Here is a 20111-nt window from a genome sequence, read left to right on the forward strand (position 1 = left end):
ATAAGATTCTTAAAAATTAATTAAATTAAATCAATAAAAGCATCTTTGATTTTAAAAAATCAAAACCAAGTTCTTAAATAAATAAGCTTGCCAAGAAGGTGGAAAATGTTACTTATGGAAAGGATTTTTAATGATGGGACAAGACTAGATATAAATTTACAACAATAAATGTAAAACATAAATTTAGTAGATAATTTTCTCTTAATTACCAAAATTAAACTAGAAGACAATGCGATATAGGATAAAATAATTTTAAAAGATGGTTAATGTCTTCTCCCAAAATGGTCCATTTCAATTAAGTTTTCAAGGAATAGATAATTCCCATGTTAAATTATTCCAGAACATTAATAAGGAGAAAGTTTCATAATATATTCTCTAAATACAATCTAATCCAAATATCACAACCAGTAATTGATAACAAAAATGGGAAAATACAAGAAAACTCTAGGCCAAGATTATCTATATACATAGGTTTAAATATTCTAGTTGAAATATTATCAAATCGAATCCAAAATTGCAATAAAAATTATAATACTATATTGTGAACAAGAATTGACTAGTAGAATTTATCTTAGGAATGCAAAGATAGTTCTTCATAAGCATATGCATTAAGGTGAAAAAACATATAATGAACTTGAAAAATTCAGATAAATTGTTTTGTGACATTCAGAATTCATTTCACATTTTAAAAACACAATACAAATGTAATTACAGTATAAGAAAAAAGAAAAGTCCTCAACTGGTTATCTACCAAAAACCTAAGTCAGATGTAATTATGTTTAACAGTTGCACATTAATAGCCATTCCATTAAAGAACAAAGGAAAATAAAGTTCCTGCTTTTACTTCTATTATGCAATATGCTACTAAAGGTCTTAGATTGTAATAAGAGAAGATAAGTAAGGAATTTTCCTTTTGGTCTCTACAGTAAAATGTTATGGATTTATTCATTCAGGTTTTGCACAATTTTTTGTCATATACTCAAGTATTGTAAGGTTTCTGTTGATACAGTAACTGGAATATTTTAAAGTAGAATTTTAATTGGTCATTGCTAGTATATAGGAAATCCACTGATAATTGTATGTTGGCTATCTAACTGACTTCACTTATTAGTTGCGAATCTTTTCAGTTAATTCTCTAGGGATTTCTTGGTAGAAAATCATAAATGGCAGATAGAAAGTAATGGTTTATTAGTTCAATCGTTACGAGACAGTTCCCACATATTAAGAAAAAAATACTGCTTTCAGATTTCAGTGAGATAATTAAGTTATGTTTTAGGAAGAACTTTTCTCTATACCTTATGGTTTGGCTAGAGTAGAATAAGATTCTTTCTCTCTAAAGATCTCTTAAGGGGCGCCTGGGTGGCTTAGTTGGTTAGGCGTCTGGCTTCAGCTCAGGTCATGATTCAGGGTCCTGGGATTGAGCCCCGAGTCGGGCTCCCTGCTCAGCGCAGAGTTTACTTCTCCCTCTCTCCTTGACTGCTGCTTCCCCGGCTTGTGCTCTCAATCTCTCTCTCTGTGTCAAATAAATAAATAAAATCTTAAAAAAAAATTTTTTTTAAGATCTCTTAAAAAAGAATAGATCAACACTTCAGTGGGATGAGTTAAGACAACTAATAAAAGAATGGAAATGGATGAGTTTTTAGTACTCTGAGCTCTTTTATGATTATGCCTATTTTACAGGCATGCTATAACTTCAATTCCTGGGTTCACACAGCTCATCTGATTCTCTATTTTGCAAGTCCTGCAACTGCAGTGCATTAGGAGTTGATAATTTTCTCAGAGATTGATTCATTTCAATTAAATCCAAAAAGAAATTGAAGAAGCAATCAGAATGTCCATGCATTAATTTTATGGAAGCCTGTTCTTTCCAGAAAGAAATACATTTATGTCTACTTCTATGGCACTTGGGAATTCACATCAGCAATCAGAAGACTGCATCATCAAAGTGAAGATATGAAAAATCTTAAGAAATCTTTCATCCAGGGTATAATATATAAGTACCTGCCTCCATGTAGGGCTCATTCTTAATAGGAACACATGAAATAAAATCCACCAGATCAGTGCCTCTCTCCTTCAGGAAGCAATCATTACACCCTAAGCAGATCTAGTACTCAAGCTTTTCTTTTCTTAAGATCATGTGAAGAACTTTCTTTTAATAAAGTAAAATATTTTCAGAATTGCTAATATCATTGTTTAGGCAACAGGATTCTTTGATAACCATTCAAACTTTGTTTTTAGGCCATGCAGTTCTTGATTTTTTTCAGAAAAAAATATCTTTCTGCAGATAATAAGTCATGTTCTAAATGTGGTTTTAATTTGTTTAGTTTTAAAATTATTGTGGTGATGTCTCCCACAGGCTTCTATCATGTATTGTTTAATGAATGTGTGTATGTGTTTGCATCTGGGACTGAGAGGCAGGGTGAGAAAGGCAGACACAGAAATGGAGAGAGAAAAGGGATTAAAAAATGACTTAGATGTGGATGGAACTGGAGGGTATTATGCTGAGCAAAATAAGTCAATCAGAGAAAAACATGTATCATATGACCTCAATGATATGAGGAATTCTTAATCTCAGGAAACAAACTGAGGGTTGCTGGAGTGGCAGGGGGTGGGAGGGATGGGGTGACTGGGTGATAGACATTGGGGAAGGTAGGTGCTATGGTGAGTGCTGTGAATTGTGTAAGACTGTTGAATCACAGACCTGTACCTCTGAAACAAATAATACAGTATATGTTAAAAAAAAGAAGAAGAAGAAGGAGAAGGAGAAGAAGATAGCAGGAGGGAAAGAATGAAGGGGGGGAATCTGAGGGGGAGAGACTATGGACTCTGAGAACCAAACTGAGGGTTCTAGAGGGGAGGGGGTGGGGGGATGGGCTAGCCTGATGATGGGTATTAAAGAGGGCACATTCTGCATGGAGCACTGGGTGTTATACGCAAACAATGAATCATGGAACACTACATCAAAAACTAATGATGTAATGTATGGTGATTAACATAACATAATAAAAAAAAAGTAAAAAAAAAAAAATGACTTAGGCAACTCCTAGCAGAGCCATTAAAATCCACTTGCAATACTGTTTTATTTTCTTAGGAATCTATAGCTTCAGTCTGCTAGCCGATAGAATAAGAACTTTACCTTTGACTTAATTAAAACATTGCTAAGATAATAATGATAGTAGTAAATAGTAATAATAATGATTGTGATAGTAATCACAGATAATTTTTTGGCCTATTTCTGATCATTTTACAGTTGGTATGACTTGAAAGGATAAAAGAAAATCCAGCAGTTCTTTAATCTGTCCTCCTAGTACCGTTCTATGAATAAAGCCATTCAGGTACCTTCATACATCAAAAATTCTAGAAGGATCTCGCAAACCTTATCAAATAAATTGTATTCCCAGCCCTGAACAAGAATAGTTTATGTTCCATGCAAGATTTGATGAGTGATAAGCCCCCTGAATTTCCTGGAATCTGTCTATATGACACACTATAAAAAAGTGAATGAAAATAAAGGCAGGATGCATGGATGTGTTAACCATATTAGAAAATAATTTTATCTTTGAAATAACTAAGTAAAACCTTTAATGTTGAGAATTGTCTCTGTCATTGAGGAGGTATTCCTATAAAAATATTCTGATGCCATCAAATCATTGCTATCTGGCTCACAGGATGTCTTTAAAGTTATTTCTAGTGATTAGATGATCAAAACTGTAAATGTAAAATGTAAAGACCTGACTTTGGCTCAAAGTCTAATCTATAAGCCTATTTGCCCTGGACACATCTGCCTTAATTGGACATAGTGAAAAAGCACAACTTGAATGGAAACTAACTAGTTATGTGACTTATGCTTTCTTGACCAGTTTCATCGTATGTTAGGTGAGAATAAAGATATTATCAGTTCTTCTTGCTTCACAAGATTATTAAGAGCATTATATAAAGAATGTGTATTATAAAGCATTGCATAAATCATGGTTCTCTTATGATTGCTGGTCTATCTTTAGATCTACATGTTTTTAGAAAAAAGTCTGCAACATTTTTAATCACACACAATCCAATTAATTTAAAATAAAATAGTCAAGCAAAGAGGAAACATCTCACCGAAGTCTCCCTAGACCCAAAGATTTTAAGAGAAAGCAAACCAGCTAAATGATGACCAGTTTGTGGGCCTATTGAATCTACTTCCACTGGTGGGAGTGGTAAACCAAGAGTGTGATAAGGACTGATGAGAATGAGTCACAGTAGAAGAGAGGGGACTTGTATTTCTGACATAAAAATAATTATAGAATTTAATTGCTTAGTTAGAACTTTGGTGATTATGTAACGTACATCTGTTCGAGTGCCCTAGAACCCCCCTTAAACATAGTGGGCATTCAGTGTCTCTGGAATGAATGAATTTGCTGTATGAGTAAATCAAATTCTTCAAGGTGACTTACCAAAATACATAATGTAAGTAGAACCAAGACCAAGCCCAAGACAAGAAAATTCCAACCCAGAATTCTCTACATGCTGCCTTTTGTTGATACAGGCTATGCTAGCACTGATTTTAGAAAGATGTAACCGAATGAACTGGGCACCTTAGCCTATTTCTTTTCACTAAGTTGTAGTTTTTCGATTAAATGCTAATAAGATCCAGAATCTGGTAAGAACATCCCTTTTAATTACCATGAAGAGTTGACATCTACAGAGATAAATCTAGATTCGGTAGTTAGGGTAAACGAAAGGTTGGATGTGACAGTAAGACTAGACTCCCCCAAAAGCCTTGATTCTCAGCAGCTGGGAAGGAGCAGTGTCTAGGCTGTAAGATCTACACATGGGAAGAGAACGGTGAGGTCAACATCTCTAGAGTTCAGTTCATGCACATTCTGTTTGACAGTGACTCATGTTCATACTATTTGGTTTTGAACGATTTTAAAAATATATAGAGATACAAATATATAAAATGGAAATTGTATATATATTTATTTTTTAAATGCTATACATAACATTATAGTAAAGTACATCATTACTATTTTTTTTTCTCACAATTGGTGCTATTACTCATGCTCATCCAAGGAGAAAGGGTGCAACAAGCTGTTTTACTCCCAGCAGTAAACATTAACGGGAAAGACTGCCTGTATGCTCAGCAATGAGAATCCACTATCTTATCGATAGTTCAGTGCAACCAGTGGGGTTATGCTTCACTTTATGCCACTTATTTACTGCCTGACAACTTTTCTTGAACCATAAAACTGTACAGGTGACAATCCTAGATCTGTCTACCACAAAGAATTAAAAAATCATATAGTTTTGGAAATTAGTAAATACTTAGAGCTGATTGATAATACACCATATGAAAACTTACTGTAGTACTGAGAGTGAAACTTGCAGACTTACTTTGTGTATTTGAAAAAGATATACTGACAATTAATGAGCTAAGCATGAAATGCAAGAAGTTAGAAGACTGCATAATTAACACAAAGAAACTAGAAAGAAGAAAGAAAATTTATAGTAAGAACAGATATTAAACATAATAGAAAACAAAGATGCAATTAGATAAAGCCTAAAGTTGTTTCAAACCTCTGGAAAGCTTGATCAAGAGAAAAAAATACAAAACTAAATAAAATAAAGAATGCAAAAGGGATTTCACTACGGATTTAGTGAAGATGAAAAACATATTTAACAACGGGATGGATTACCTAGCAAATTGAACACATGCATGTCGTAAAACCAGCAATTCCACTGTGGTACAATCTCCAGAAAAACTTGCACACATATCCCACTCAAACATGTCCAGAATTCAGCCTTTGAGGAGGAATAGAGAGGTCTAGATTGTTCTGTGGCAAAGGATGGTCTCTCCTTGGTGACTGCTCCTTAGAATTGGAGTTGATATAACAGCAGAAGCAATTAGCCAAAGTTCTGGGACTACAGTGCCCTATGGTTGTAATGGGTAAGTGCTAACTTGGCCTCCCAAGAGCTTGGAAACAGCAGGAAAGGGGGCTGCTGTACACTGGAAGGAGGAAACCCTCAAGAGTGCTGTTTTCTGAGTCCTCCTCTTTGGCAAGGTGAGAAGTGGCAAGACGTTGAGACAACAGTCATCACTGCACTGCTGTGATTTAGGTTGAGGAACCATGTAAGCACATTTCCTACTTGAGGATTTGTATCCCAGAGATGGAGTAGCTACGGTTACACTTTTGTATATAACGGCAGAAATGCTACGCGCTGTTTGCAAAGGTGTCCTTTCCTCCCTGTAACTTTACTGAGTAAGAAATTACTATTTAGCTACATTTTGATGAAGCAACAAAGACAGTGTGTCACTGGTGTGCTGCCATTCTAAGAGCAGATTTTTGAAATCTGTATCTTCTCCCTTTAAGGATAAGATGACGTTTATTTTTTCAGGGCTTTAAAACCTTTTTCTCAGTCATCATTTCATATTGTGGACTACCACTCAAAATACACCATAACTCTTACACTGCAAGAAATTCTGCAAAAGGTGGACTATTCTCTTGTATGTGAGATTGAAAATCCAAAAAGTTTTGCAAATTTCTACCAGAAACAATATCATCTCTTCTAATAGTGCACAAGCAATTTTTTTCTCTACTCTGCAGTATGGGTGTTAAGCTGCCTAATTGTAAAGTCCTTGATCTTAGCTCCTTCCTTTAGCACTTAATTGATTACTACCCTCAATGACTTTATAGACTTTCTTTGGATTTTTTGCTAGGTAGGTATTTATTTACTTTCTAAACTCAAAATTACTTAGAGATAAATATAAACTGCAGTTTGTCAGTTTTGACTTTTTTAGTTAAAATGTTGCTATTGTTAACACATTTTTTCTTTTCATTTCGTGTTCAATAAATAGTTCTATTTGGGGTATAGATGGCAAATTCAATTCCTCAGCTAGACTTAGAAGAACAATGTAGCATATAATGTTCTGACAAATAGGGCCATGAAATTTAAAAATGATCTTTAAGAATAGGATATTTTTCTCAAAAATAGCTTAAGGGAAATTATTTTCATAGTTCCAAATCTTAAAGCATCCCCAGCAAATAAATGGAGTTTGACATATTCTACACATGTGTAGATTTTTATAACTTCGTTTGTAAATCTGGAAGATCTCCTGAACAGCAGAGACTTTCAGGCAAAGGCTAAATGAAACCTTGATGAGAATATTATAGATAGAATTTAGGCATCAAATGTGTGATTCAATTAATGATCTTGAAAGTCACTTCCCTCCCTGAGAATTTCTATCGTTAGATTTATTAGCATAGTGGAGAATTAACTTGAGAACCTGATGGTCTACTTTGACTTACGAATTTAGAAGACTTACTCATACAAATACAGTTTTTTTTTCCAGATACCCTATTAAAATATTATTATAAAGTTAATTGAACAGTAACCCTGTACAAAAACAGTATTAAATTTAATTTGCCTCCATGACCACCACATTGTGGACACTCTCTTTCATGTGTGGGTAAAATGAACTATCCTGTTTTGAGCTGGTGGGCAAGAGAGCCCCCTTGAAAGACCCTGATTGACCGGATCATTCAGTCAGCTGTGGTAAACCCTTCCTGTTAGTGAGGAGAGGTAGTTTGGCAGTTAACTGCAGGTGCCTGGGAACCTAGCCTCCATCCCTGCCTCTGATTCTGCAGGTGGGGTAAGTCTTTCATACCTTCCTGGGTCTCTGATGCGCCTTCGCGGGCAGACTGTTTTAAAATCTACCTCACGATGACTGTGAAACTTGTGCATCTTTAAAAAATAAACTATGATATCTGGAGAAGTCAGTTCTCCCTTAAGGGAAAAATTTCATAGCTTTATGTTTCAAGTTGGACTCAACTTGAGTTGTTAACTACTGCGGCATCACTGAGTTTTGGAACAGAGCAATTGATTCAGGATAAACTATTTCAAATTTTAAAAAACAATTAATTTACTTTTCCTCTCACCCACAGGTCTACCCACGGATAGCGCCGGCATTTTGGCACTACCTGCGGGTAGAAGTGAGTAGCGGGTACTTGAATTCTCCCACCCCCGCGCCTCGCACTCCGCCCGTGTGGTCTGACCTGATGCGCACATTTTGCTCCTGGTGCAGCTGCCATTCTGTGTGAACGTGCTTTCACGCCACCACCATTCCTTAGAGTTGGATCAGAAATCCAAATCACCAAAACTCCTAAGTGCAAGTTTATATAAGATAATCATCTCTCTTACTAAATTTCTGAATCAAGACCATATCATATGCATCATAATGATAAATAACTAAATGCTAAATTTTGGAAAACCATGCTCACACCTCTCTCTAATCAATATTTTTTATATTCAGAGCATAATTCCTCAGCTTAACTTGAGACTGTTTCTAGGAAAAAGTGGAATAATTCTGCTTCATTTCCTTTCTCCTCTTCTCTATCCCCAGGAGCATGAGCAGCTCACCTACTCCTCCACGAGGTCCAAGGCACCCAGTGTCATCATCACAGGCCTCAAGCCGGCCACCAAGTACATATTTCATATCCGAGTGAGGACTGCAACAGGATACAGTGGCTACAGTCAGAAGTTTGAATTTGAAACAGGAGATGAGAGTAAGTTTTACACAAACATATAAAATAAGATGTTAATTTAGTACTATTCCAATCTGACCTGATAGTTAAAAATCTAATGTCCCCAGTTGTGAATAGTCTCATCAAACAGGATTCTGTTCATGTAAATACTCATAGAGTCATTTAGCTTAATGTTTTGGTGCTATCATTAAATACCTCCATGAAATGCCTTACTCTACCACAATTGTAGTGTGGCCCAAATACATCTCTTTATGCAGAATTCATCACTCATGCTATAACATAGAGTCTCAATGGGCAGTGTTAGCCTAATTGCTTGCTAGTCTTGGCATCATAATATGGTACTAATGAAAACTTGGAAGAGAATAAAGCCATGAGCAAATGATTTTAGCAGTTAGTTCAAAATTGTGCAGCTTTGGCTTGTTAGATCAAAAAAAAAAAAAAAAAAAACAGTGGTCAGGAGAAAAACTCCACTAAAATGTACATTATAAGTTTAAATATAGACACATGGGCTTAATTAGAAACTCAAATTAGTTCCATAGCCTCGATGTGTTGAAAATCAAAATGGGAGACGAAGGGAGTGAGGTGTTCCAATGTCATGTAACAAAGCCTTTGAAATGTCTTATTTAGTCTGAATCCTGCTCTACCATTGAATTCGTTTTTTTGCTTTTAGAAATCTATCTTACTGCTAACTTTGTAAAGATAATATGGGTGGCTTTTGCAATGTTCCTCTATGGAAAAATGTCCAAATACCTAATTATAATAAAAATATGTCCCCATCATTGCTAAAATACCCATATTTATATAAGAATTCAAGAATAGTAAATATATTATAAAAATTCTTTATAAATAACAATAATAGCTACCATTTATTGAGCTTCTAATAAGTGCCAGAAATTATGTATTTTATATATATTATTCCATTTAAACCTTTCAACATCCAATAACACCAGTATGATTTTTCTAATTTTACTCATGAGAAAAGAGAATTCTAGAGAAATAGAGCTATTTGTTCAGATATATGCAACTAGTAAGAAGCTAAGCTAAAATTTGAAACTGAGGGCTACCTTTTTCCAAGGCCTGTGCTCTGAACTACTCCACCATCATGCCAAGTTCTTTCATTTGAATTATTAAAAAGTGCTAATGGTAAGATCATGAAACAGGCCACAATTCCTCTAGTTTGTCACTCCCCCAAAATGAAGCTGTTTGGATTTCAAATTCTGTGATGGAAGGAGTGTTGTCGTTTTTACATTGATGAACAGTATCAATTCATAAGAATGCCCTCATTGCAACTATATCTCACTAAAAAGTGGAAGAGTACCAACATAATTAAGAAGGCACACAGCTTAGGAAGAGAGAGTAAACTAATGAATAAAAAGAACACTTATAACCTGGATGTGTAATATCAGTGATGATCATTTATAATCCTGCAGGAGACTATTGGCTTCTCAAGCTAGAGATGAAATTATTGGTAGTAGAGTGTAATTATCAAAAAAACATAGCTCCATAATTAAGAACAATATAAAAATATTCAAAGTGCCATCCCTGCTATGTCCTGCTGACTCTTTCTCCCCTGCTCCCATGTCAAGACTTTGCCTTCACGCAGAGCCAGAGGATGCAATTCAAGGAAAGTTTGGTCCTGGGAAGAGTCCTGTCACTGTGTTGTTCTGGCTGTGTACCGCATCCCTGCATCTCACTTCTCTTACTTTCGTTCACAGATGAAGAAATTTATCTTTTTTAAAAGTATGACATTTTTGAGTATTACATCATTAAGTCAAAAATATATTCTCAGACAAATTTATAGGGCTAAATCTAGATAAGTCATTTGTGTTTATCTGGGACTTCTAGAGAAAACAACCTAGTCTAATTAAAAAAAAGTTCTGATCTAAATATGAAAAAATTAATTTGGTTTAACTCTAAATTTCAACTCATTGTACTTTCAGGACTAGAATTCTTTCTGTTATAAAAAAGATACATACTTTGAAATTCCTTATCAGAAAAGGTCCCATGCTCACCAATGACCCAGTATAATATTTATTCATCCAACAAAAATGTATAGGACACTTAATATGTGCCATACTCTGTGTGAGGTTCTGGGGATTAAAAAAGTAATAATAAGACCAACAGCCTTCACATAATTCATAGTCTAGATTTGTGGGAAGAAAATGAAAATTTAAATAAAAAATACAAGGTTAGTGACATGTACTATCATACAAATATGCAAAGGGTGCTCTAAGAGCATAGAGAAGAAATCCTAGTTTAGCATGAATGGGTCATGAAGGGGTCAGTTGGAAGGTGAGAAGATGGGGCTCATTCTTGAAAGAGGAGTAGTAAAAGAATAGCAAAAACACTGAGGCCTGAGATAGCATGAAAAATTTAAAGAACAGAAAATAATTTGGTGTGGCTGCAGTGAGGAGACAAAAAGGTGAAATGGTGGGAACTGAAGGAAGAGAGTTAGAAAGGGCCAACATGAAGGTGCTCTTTTGGCCCCGTGAAAGATATTGAGCCTTCTGATGATACTGAGGAGCTGGGAGAGGGTTTTGATTAGGGAGTAACATGACCAGTAACAGGTGCAAGACCCTCTACTGAGCAATTTACACAATTCATCTTTTTAATTCTGACAAGATTATTTCTCCTTTTAGAAACATAAGTAGCTTTACCAAAATCTGGTAATCGGTGAGTGGAGGTGCAGGATTAGAACCCTAAAACCATCTGACAATGACCACAGCAGACAGCAAAAAACATGTTCTGAATCACTGATTCGTAAATGACATGAAAGACAGAATGTCTCAGAAGAATCTGAAAAATGTGTTTGTCTAAACCTGGAATTTGGGTAAATAGAATGGCTCCCAAGTCAATTTACAGCCTAGAGGGAAAATCATTTAAAGGATCATTTTTTATCTGGTTAGTTTTAAATTGCATTTTCAAAGCATGCTGTTTATATCCAGAAGAGAATTTCAGTGAATGATGTCGTAGTAGGATATGGTCAGGTTTACTATAAATTTCAGGTATATAATGATATGAATTCCAATCTCCAGCATCAGTCTTTTTCTCTTCATACCCTCCTAGCTCATCTTTTAATTTTTATAGCTTTTGTTTCCTGAGTAATACCTGAACTAAGTTCTCTCTTGTGCATTCTATTTAATTAACTTTACAATATATGCATAGAGATGGGGGTGGGTTGGGGAAGAGAGATGAGGTTCTCTCATTTGATGGTCTGATTCAATTTTTTTTTTTAAGTAAGCAAAGTGAAATACTTTACAATTTAATTCTCTCTAGCCATATCTGTTTTACTTGCTTCAACTTTTAGTTTGCCAACAAGACAGTAATATAAAATATGAAAAAACTCCTTTTCAAAATCATAGTATTCTGAACCCACAAATGTTCTACAAATATAGAGGCATCTGAATAACAATCACAGTTACTGCTCTTGCTCTTCCAGACCAGCAATTGGATTTTTTTCCAGAGTCAGATTATGTAGTGGAAACTGGCTAAACAAATGTAGAGATCAGTAATTATGATTGCTAGCACTATGAAAAGAGCCTACTTGGCCTAGACCTGTTGGTTTCTGCTCTCCCCAAGTCTACAGAATAACCTCATTACATATGTATATATGGAGAGATAAATAGATGACAGATAGATAGGTAGATATAGGTAATTAATTGATTGATAGATATATACATGAATAGGTAGATAATCACTCCTGTATAATCACAAAAGACTTTTCTGTTTTAATGCTGGTATTTCATATGTCTGCTAATCTCTCTTTGACAAAGAATGTACAACTAAATATTATGTCCACTAACAGCATTTATTGAGTACCTATTGTATACTGGTCTTTTTATCAGGTACTGTAATTGATTCTCCCACCTTTTTAGAATAGATATAACAAAATTACAATAAACTACAGAATCAGTAGTAAGAAGGTAAGAATATATAAACATTCCATGTGGATCTTCTTGAGACAGGTGAAAGATCAGTGTCAGAAGCTAATATAAGAATTTTCTCAGTATTAAAGTGAAATTCATATTAGGCGCAAAACTATCAAACACACCCACACAGATTAAGTACAGAACTTTTTGGCTTATATGAATGAAACAATAGGAAATTTTAACCACCTTATATTTATTATAATTTTGTCCTTATTTTCTGGAGAAAATGTGCTTCTTTTCAATGGAGAAAAAAATAACAATTAAAATTAAAAAGTTATCTACATAGCCAGTACTATCCATATCCTTGCAAACTTCTCAAAAAAGATGTTTGGTATAATTTTTAGCAATAATAACATTACACCTACATTTTTTTAGAAAAAGAAATAAAAATAATTTAAAGAAGGAAGTTAAACATTTGGTTATTTAAAACACCAAGACTTTTTTATTTATTTTTTATTTATTTTATTTATTTTATTTATTTATTTGAGAGAGATAGAGAGAGAGAACTGGGAGGGTGGGGTGAAGGGGGGAGAATCCCAAGTAGACTCCCCACTGAGCACAGAGCCAGACACAGGACTCAAACTCAGGACCCTGAGATCATGACCTGAGCTAAAATCAGGAGTCAGATGTTTAACCGACTGAGCCACCCAAGTCCCCTAACACATCAAGACTTACCTAATATTCAAATGTATTTTAGAGTAGCAGAAAGTAATTTCATGTGTATATCTTTTAAAACCAAATAAAATATATCCTTCTATATTGCAGCCAACTTGAACATTTTACTTAAACACTGGAAGTGAACTTATGAAGCTATCAGAAGGGTGCAGAATCCATAGCTTAAAGCCAATTTTTGAAAGAAAGCTGGAAATTTACACGTAGTAATTAGCAGTTTACCTCTCCCATTGCTTTAATTGTTATCCAAAAGACCCAGAAGAAGTATACATTGCCAACATGGAAGCAGTATATTCTTTTCCCCTGGAAGGATTAATTATACATTAAATTTTAGCAACATACAAACTTAGGTTTTTACCTATAAGCTACATAAAGCACTTTTGTAACATAAAAGCCACATCTGTCAACATTTTAAAATGTATTATTTACCAAAAGTAGTAACAATGGACTAGGTTTATATCACATAACGTAACCACACAAAAGTCATCATGATCAACGTTAACTAACCAAACAATAAATTACTGAAATATAGTGGGTATTTCAAAATAGAATCTTATTTCATGGCTTACACATGTATACAAAAAGTGTTAGTGTAGATACAAATGAATGAATTTAATCACTTAATTATTTTGAAACACCCATAAGAGTTAGCTATTTTTAGTATGGTTTCATATTTAAGTAATTTGATTAAGTTTAACAATTTATAAATGGGAAATGATCCTGGAAATTAAGGTTCAATATTGTATCTCTTGTTCCTTCTTCTCTAATTTGTTCTTTATGTCTCAATTGGACTAATTTTTCTATACTCCACCCTGTACACTTAAAAACTCCAAATCATTGAGTATTTTCTACCACATAAAATGTGAATTTCTCAACAAATATTCAAGTCTCCCTCCAATCCTAATACAGACTAACATCATTCCTGTCCCATCTCCCTCTACTTAACACAAACTCTGAAAAAATGTATGGATGCTTTATACATGAAATTTTCTGATTCTTCATAATTTCTAAGCTTCTTCTATGACTTCCAACTGGAAGATTCAGAAACCTATCACATTATAAATGGTCAGTCCAGCTCATCTGCTACCCCTCCTGAAATGTTCTGGATCAGTCCAGGGAAAAATCGTCACTCTTTCCTCAGACGTTCTATATTTTATTGTGCAAGTGCTCAATTATTTGCTAAATTGTTAGCTCTTTGAGGTTAAGAACTAGAGCCAGTATCTTTGTGTCTCATGAAATGTCTTGCTTATAGTTTCCAGTGCATATTTAATCAAATAAATGAATAACATATAATTTTTAAAAGGCTAAAATTGGGAGAATAGCATGTTGCCTGCCAGTCTAAACAGAAAGAATCAAATATTTTTATTTGCCACGGATAAACATTTTAGCTTGCTTTATTTTGGCTGTCAGGCTGTCACTGGCTTGAGTTGTATAGAAACATGATATGTGGAACTTTAATTACAAATTAATTGTTAATTCTATAATTGAGGGCATTTTAGGTAGAGTTAAATGATATTCTTGTTGTTGTGCAACATATTTTCTTCCCTAAACTACCTTTTTAAAAAAATCTCTATTATGCTTAAAAAAAAAATTCTATTGTGTTTGATCTGGTCTATTGGTTGAAGCCCAATCTGTACTGCTTCAATTACTTAGGATGAAATTAGCTACATCATTATTAACAGTAGCCAGAAATTTGGGGATGGTTATTAATGGTGAAGCATGAAGCAGAAAGAGGACCAGCTGACCCTGGTGGAGTAATAAAAAAGTTAATTAATCAAGCAAGAGGCAGATTTCATATTTATGAGTCTACCCAGAGGAGGATGAATTCCAGTATGTAAGATTTTAATTTGAAATAATCTCCAATCAATAGAACTTTTTTTTTCCCCAATCAATAGCACTTTCAGTTTTGGCAACCATAGCTATCTAAATGCAAACGTCAGTAGGAAAGAAGAATTTTCTAGCAGTTAGGTTGTCCAGCTATAAATTGGCCTACCTTATGAAGTAATGAATGCCCCTCATGATAAGAATTTGTACTGAAACTAGCTGGATACTTTTTTAGCATATCATAAAGGAAATCCTTGCTTTGTTTAGGAGGTTGTGATACAATTTTAATGTAACTTCTAACCTTGAGATTCCACCAGATAATATTTATTGAGTTCTAATTATTTTCCAAGCACTTTTCTGTTCTTGGTGGCTACTAACCTTTGAAGTAGATACTATTATCATGTCCATTTTATGGATCAGGAAACTGAAACACAAAGAAATTTAGTAACTAACCACATTCCCACAGCTAGTAAGTGTTGGAATGGGCATATTATATGGGATAGTATTTTTCATATTAATGCTCAAAACTAGGACTGAATTCCCTTTATACCGAGTCAGTGTTTTTATTTTTCTTATTCAGCTTGGTCATTACCTCTGATTTTCTACATGATTCTTTTTTTATTCTTGCCTCCAATTCTTCACCATCCCTTAACCAATTATATTCTTCCCTAACATAAAGTGTGTTTGAGTACAAACACAGATTTTCAGAAGACTATAATTATATATAAATCACCATGCATCAAGTTCAGAGAGCTATGTGTGTTTTAATACAGATTTCTAGATTAATGCATACATGGTAGACCAAGTATAACTCTAAAGGGACAAAATAATGTACTTAGTCTGATTACCTTACATGAGCAGGGACTTGGTGAAGAGTAACTATTTGCATAGAGAATGGAAGTCTCCTTTTAACAAGACTTTGATAAAAAAAGAATATTTTGCTTCCATTTTGCCTGGATCAAATGAAGACTTTAAATGATGGGAACCAGGCTCATGTACTGTAAGACAGATTGAAGGCTCCAATACGAAAAATAAAGATCATAACTTTGTTAAATGGGCTGGAAAAAAATCATTGACTAATAATATGTACTTAGAAATTATAAAATGTGCATATTAACATGCAGTGTTACAATTTGTCTCAAATCAAAAAGGGAAAACAGAATATAGGCTTATTTTAAGCCAATAACCTACAGCAACATATACAAAAATATGATTTCTTTGGGGTATTAGCCAGCATCCCTTGACTGGAAGTTTTGTGGGGTTTTTTTTTGAAATCAGGAACCATTTCTTATTCGTTTTTATGTCTCTTATATTGTTTTGCTGACACATAGAAGGCTTTCAGTGAATATCAAATAAGTTGATATTGTCTAGTAAATAGTCAACTAGCATGCATCTGTTATTTCAAACAAATTACATGTATTCTATTATTTTATTATTTTATCTATATATTTTCAGTATCTTATTTGTATTTCTGTGCATATATATTAATAACAGTGTGCTGAATGCTGGTCAAAGGGTACAAAATGTCAGTTATGCAGGATGAGTAAGTTCTGAAGATCTAATAATATAGCATGGTGACTATAGTTAATAGTACTGCATTGTGTATTTGAAATTTTCTAGAAGAGTAGATCTTAAATGTTCTTACCACATACACACACTCTCTCACACACACATACACACGTACAGTAACTATGTCAGGTGATGGATATACTAATTAGCTTGATTGTGGTGATCATTTCACAATGTATACTTATATCCAAACATCACATTGCATACCATAAGTATATGCAATTTTTATTTGTCAGTTATACCTCAATAAAGCTGGAGGGAAAAAAAAACAAATATGAATGATAAACATTCTCTATCTTCAGGAAGCTCACCATTAAGCCACAACAGAGACTCTTCTAACAGAGTTTCCTATATATGCCATTCTCAAAGTCTAATTTTAATTTGACTTGATTTGGGAGGAAATGGATTTTTTTTCTATCAGCTATCATATAAATTGCCTGAATTTATCTGTCAAGTTATTTGACTTTACAACCTTGAATTCTTCTAGAGAGAAAAATGTTCCTTAGACATTTCAAATTGCTTAGATTTAGTGAAAAATATATTCCCTATGTAATACATGAAGAATTACAGCCATTCTTCAGACTACACAAATCAGCTTTATTAATTTGTATCTTGAAGTGGCTTCTTTAAATGTCATATTCTAGTGGTTAGGAAAGCATTAAGGGCAAAGTAAAGAAAAACTAATCTCTTATATAACTATATATAACCTAGCTGGAACTGCTGGTGGGATTCTTAATTATGGCTGATCTCCTACTTCCATCTGTTGCACAACTATGTACTCTGCCCAAGACAGGATAAGGAGTATTGTGTTATTCAGTAGCTACTTCTGGAATGTATTCTAAAGCAGGAGGTGAGTTCTAGCTAGCTGTGGAATGGTGCCCAGTGGTGATACATAGCTGTGGTTTTTACAGGGAGAGGGCAGAAACACCTGATGCTAGGATGAAATTGTCCTTTAGGAAATCTCAGACTGCAAGGATGACACAGCCCACAGGGCTTGCTTCCTTTTACAGCTTGCTTTCCTACTTCCCAGTGGAATTCTATCCATATGGTGAGATCACTTTTAGAGCTGAAAAACTTGAGAGTTGAATGAAAGAGTTGTCAAACTGTCCAAGGTGGGTGAAAAGTATTTTATATAAAATATATAAATACTAAATATTATCTGCCTATGTCAAAACGTAAAGACATAGTTTGAGTTTTTCTATTGGTATAGTACCAAGATGCAATAAAAAATAAGTTTAAATTATCTAATGTAACATCTTTTAAATCTGTATTCATTCAGTGCAAGTCATCTGTTGTTTTTTTTTTTAAGATTTTATTTATTTATTGGACAGAGAGAGACACAGTGAGAGAGGGAATACAAGCAGGGGGAGTGAGAGAGGGAGAAGCAGGCTTCCTGCTGAGCAGGGAGCCCGATGCGGGGCTCGATCCCAGGACCCTGAGATCATGACCTGAGCCGAAGGCAGACGCTTAACAACTGAGCCACTCAGGTGCCCCAAGTCATCTTTTTTTGCTGTACCTCACTGGGAAGTCACAATACTGAATGGACAGATGTTTATAAAATAAACCCAGCCAGCTCTCCCAAATCTTGTTTGAAGAATTAATAAACAGCTTAAGTATTTGCATTACACTATACTTTTTCAAGAGAAACGGTAGTTCAGTGATTTTAAGATAAATAAGAATTTCTGGCAAAATAGCTGGAGCCCTTTAAAAGATTTAGCTGTGTGTGCACAAACCGGAGCATGACATGCATGAGCATATTACCGCACTGTAAAGATAGGCAAAGTAGCAGAATATGGTAACTTTACCACCAGATATAAAATAGCTGATTCACAGCAAACCGAATTTCATATTCTCTTATGCTTTTGGAAAACTGAGCATCCTTTAAAAAATGCTCTTGCACTATAGTTATTTTTAAAATAAATATCTTATATTTGCTGGATACAAAACGAGAAAGCAGACTAAATGGTTTCTTCAACAAGCATTTTCAGCATTTCTGTAAACAATAAACAGTGCAATATTGCTTACTGAATTTAGCATACATATTTATACGTGCATACATACGTGTAGTACATATATTCTGCATTCATGCACTCTTCCTATTCTCATTTTGAGATGAAGAAATGAAATTGACGGTGTCTTAAATATTGTTGCTTAAGTTGTTATCCTTGGGAGTAAGAGAGTTTATTTCTAAATTTGATACAAAGTTTGTTTCTAAATTTGACATAATGAGAGAGAAAGTAAAGGGCATGTGAAAGGAAGCAGCAAAAGCTAAAGCAAGCAGAATGTTTAATTGTTCAATTTATTCATTCAGTCTTTCACTTGGTCTAAAAGTACTAACCCATGGGCCAGATATAGAAGGAGGTGCTGTGGATTCAAAGATAAAAAGAATAGATTTGTTCCCTGCTTTCACAAAAGCTTGTGAGAGGTTCAGAAAATTATACAAGGTTTCAAGGTTGTATGTGACATTTTGGGGAGCACAAGGAGAACCCAAACAAACTTATATCAAGGAAAGCTTCCAAAAAGAAGTGCTATCTTAAAGGAAACTTTAAAGTTAAATAAAACTTGGCCATGCTAGTGAGGGGGGTGGAGGGTGAGGTGGGGGTAAGATAAGGGGATCGGGGAGCTTCTGTTCTCTCCTGTGTGCAGGCATGCAGGTGTACAGATGAAAGTGAGTATGGAACCTTCCAGTAACTGAAAGCATTTTAGTGTGGCTAGAACTGTGGTTTTCAAAATGTGGGCCCTGCACCAAAATCAGCAGCAACACCTGAGAAAATGTTAGAAATGCAGATTTTCAGACTCTTACCATATACCTGCTGAATCCGAAACTCCGGGGGTGAGCCCAGCATTCTGTTTTAACAAGCCCTCCAAGTGATTCCGAGGCATGCTCTAGTTAGAGAACAAGCAGCTTCAACAGAGGTGGGGGTAAGGAGTGTTGGGGGTAATGATCTTGGTACAGAAAATACAAGACATGTGACTGGAGTCATAGACAGGCAAGGGCCATGCGATGCTGTCTTTGATCTTTCCAGGAGGCCGAAACCTTCCTGAGTTTTTATTTTTCTTCACTTCATCTGTAGTTTGGAGACGGGCAAGCCAAACGGAATGAGCTTCCCATAACTGACTTCTCTGGTACCATTGCTAACACATCTAATTTTCTCACCTTCATTTTATCCACACTAAAAATAAAACCTTCCAAATATCTTTTTCATTGTCCCTCCTATAGCTGTCATAACTTCCAAACTCCCTAGAGACTATTTTAGCTTTAGAATTCACCTACCAAAGGTGCTGGAACCTTGGGAATTATCAATTTAAATTCTAACACATGCTTGTTCTCTGCCAGCATGTAAGCCTGCATATTTCTCCTTGACAGTTCATATTTGGTATCTGGACTTTCAAGACACAGTGAATTATGACCTATTCACCAGAGCCTCCTGAGAAAACTGGAGCTGAGCCATCTCATGCCAAACTTTCAACAAAAGTTGGTCAGTTGCAGATGTTCTGGAAATTAAGTTATCTGGAAAACTTCATGAATCTAGATATCATAAATGTGACATGTTAGCAAAGCAAAATTAGATACCAAGATTAATATGCCACACAA

The 20111-nt window shown here is 34.7% G+C and overlaps 1 protein-coding gene across 1 annotated transcript in view; it reads left to right on the plus strand.

Annotated features, from left to right (window-relative positions):
• The window catches only part of EPHA6 (EPH receptor A6), an 833709-nt gene that overhangs the window by 557893 nt on the left and 255705 nt on the right, over window positions 1–20111 (plus strand). The window contains exon 7 of the mRNA XM_035015180.1: window positions 8381–8543. Coding sequence (XP_034871071.1) covers window positions 8381–8543 — 163 coding nt within the window. The remainder of the gene's footprint in view (window positions 1–8380; window positions 8544–20111) is intronic.

Source organism: Mirounga leonina, unplaced genomic scaffold, assembly GCF_011800145.1.
Source record: "Mirounga leonina isolate KUSES-001 unplaced genomic scaffold, KU_Mleo_1.0 Mir_169, whole genome shotgun sequence".
Classification (NCBI taxonomy): Eukaryota; Metazoa; Chordata; class Mammalia; order Carnivora; family Phocidae; genus Mirounga; species Mirounga leonina.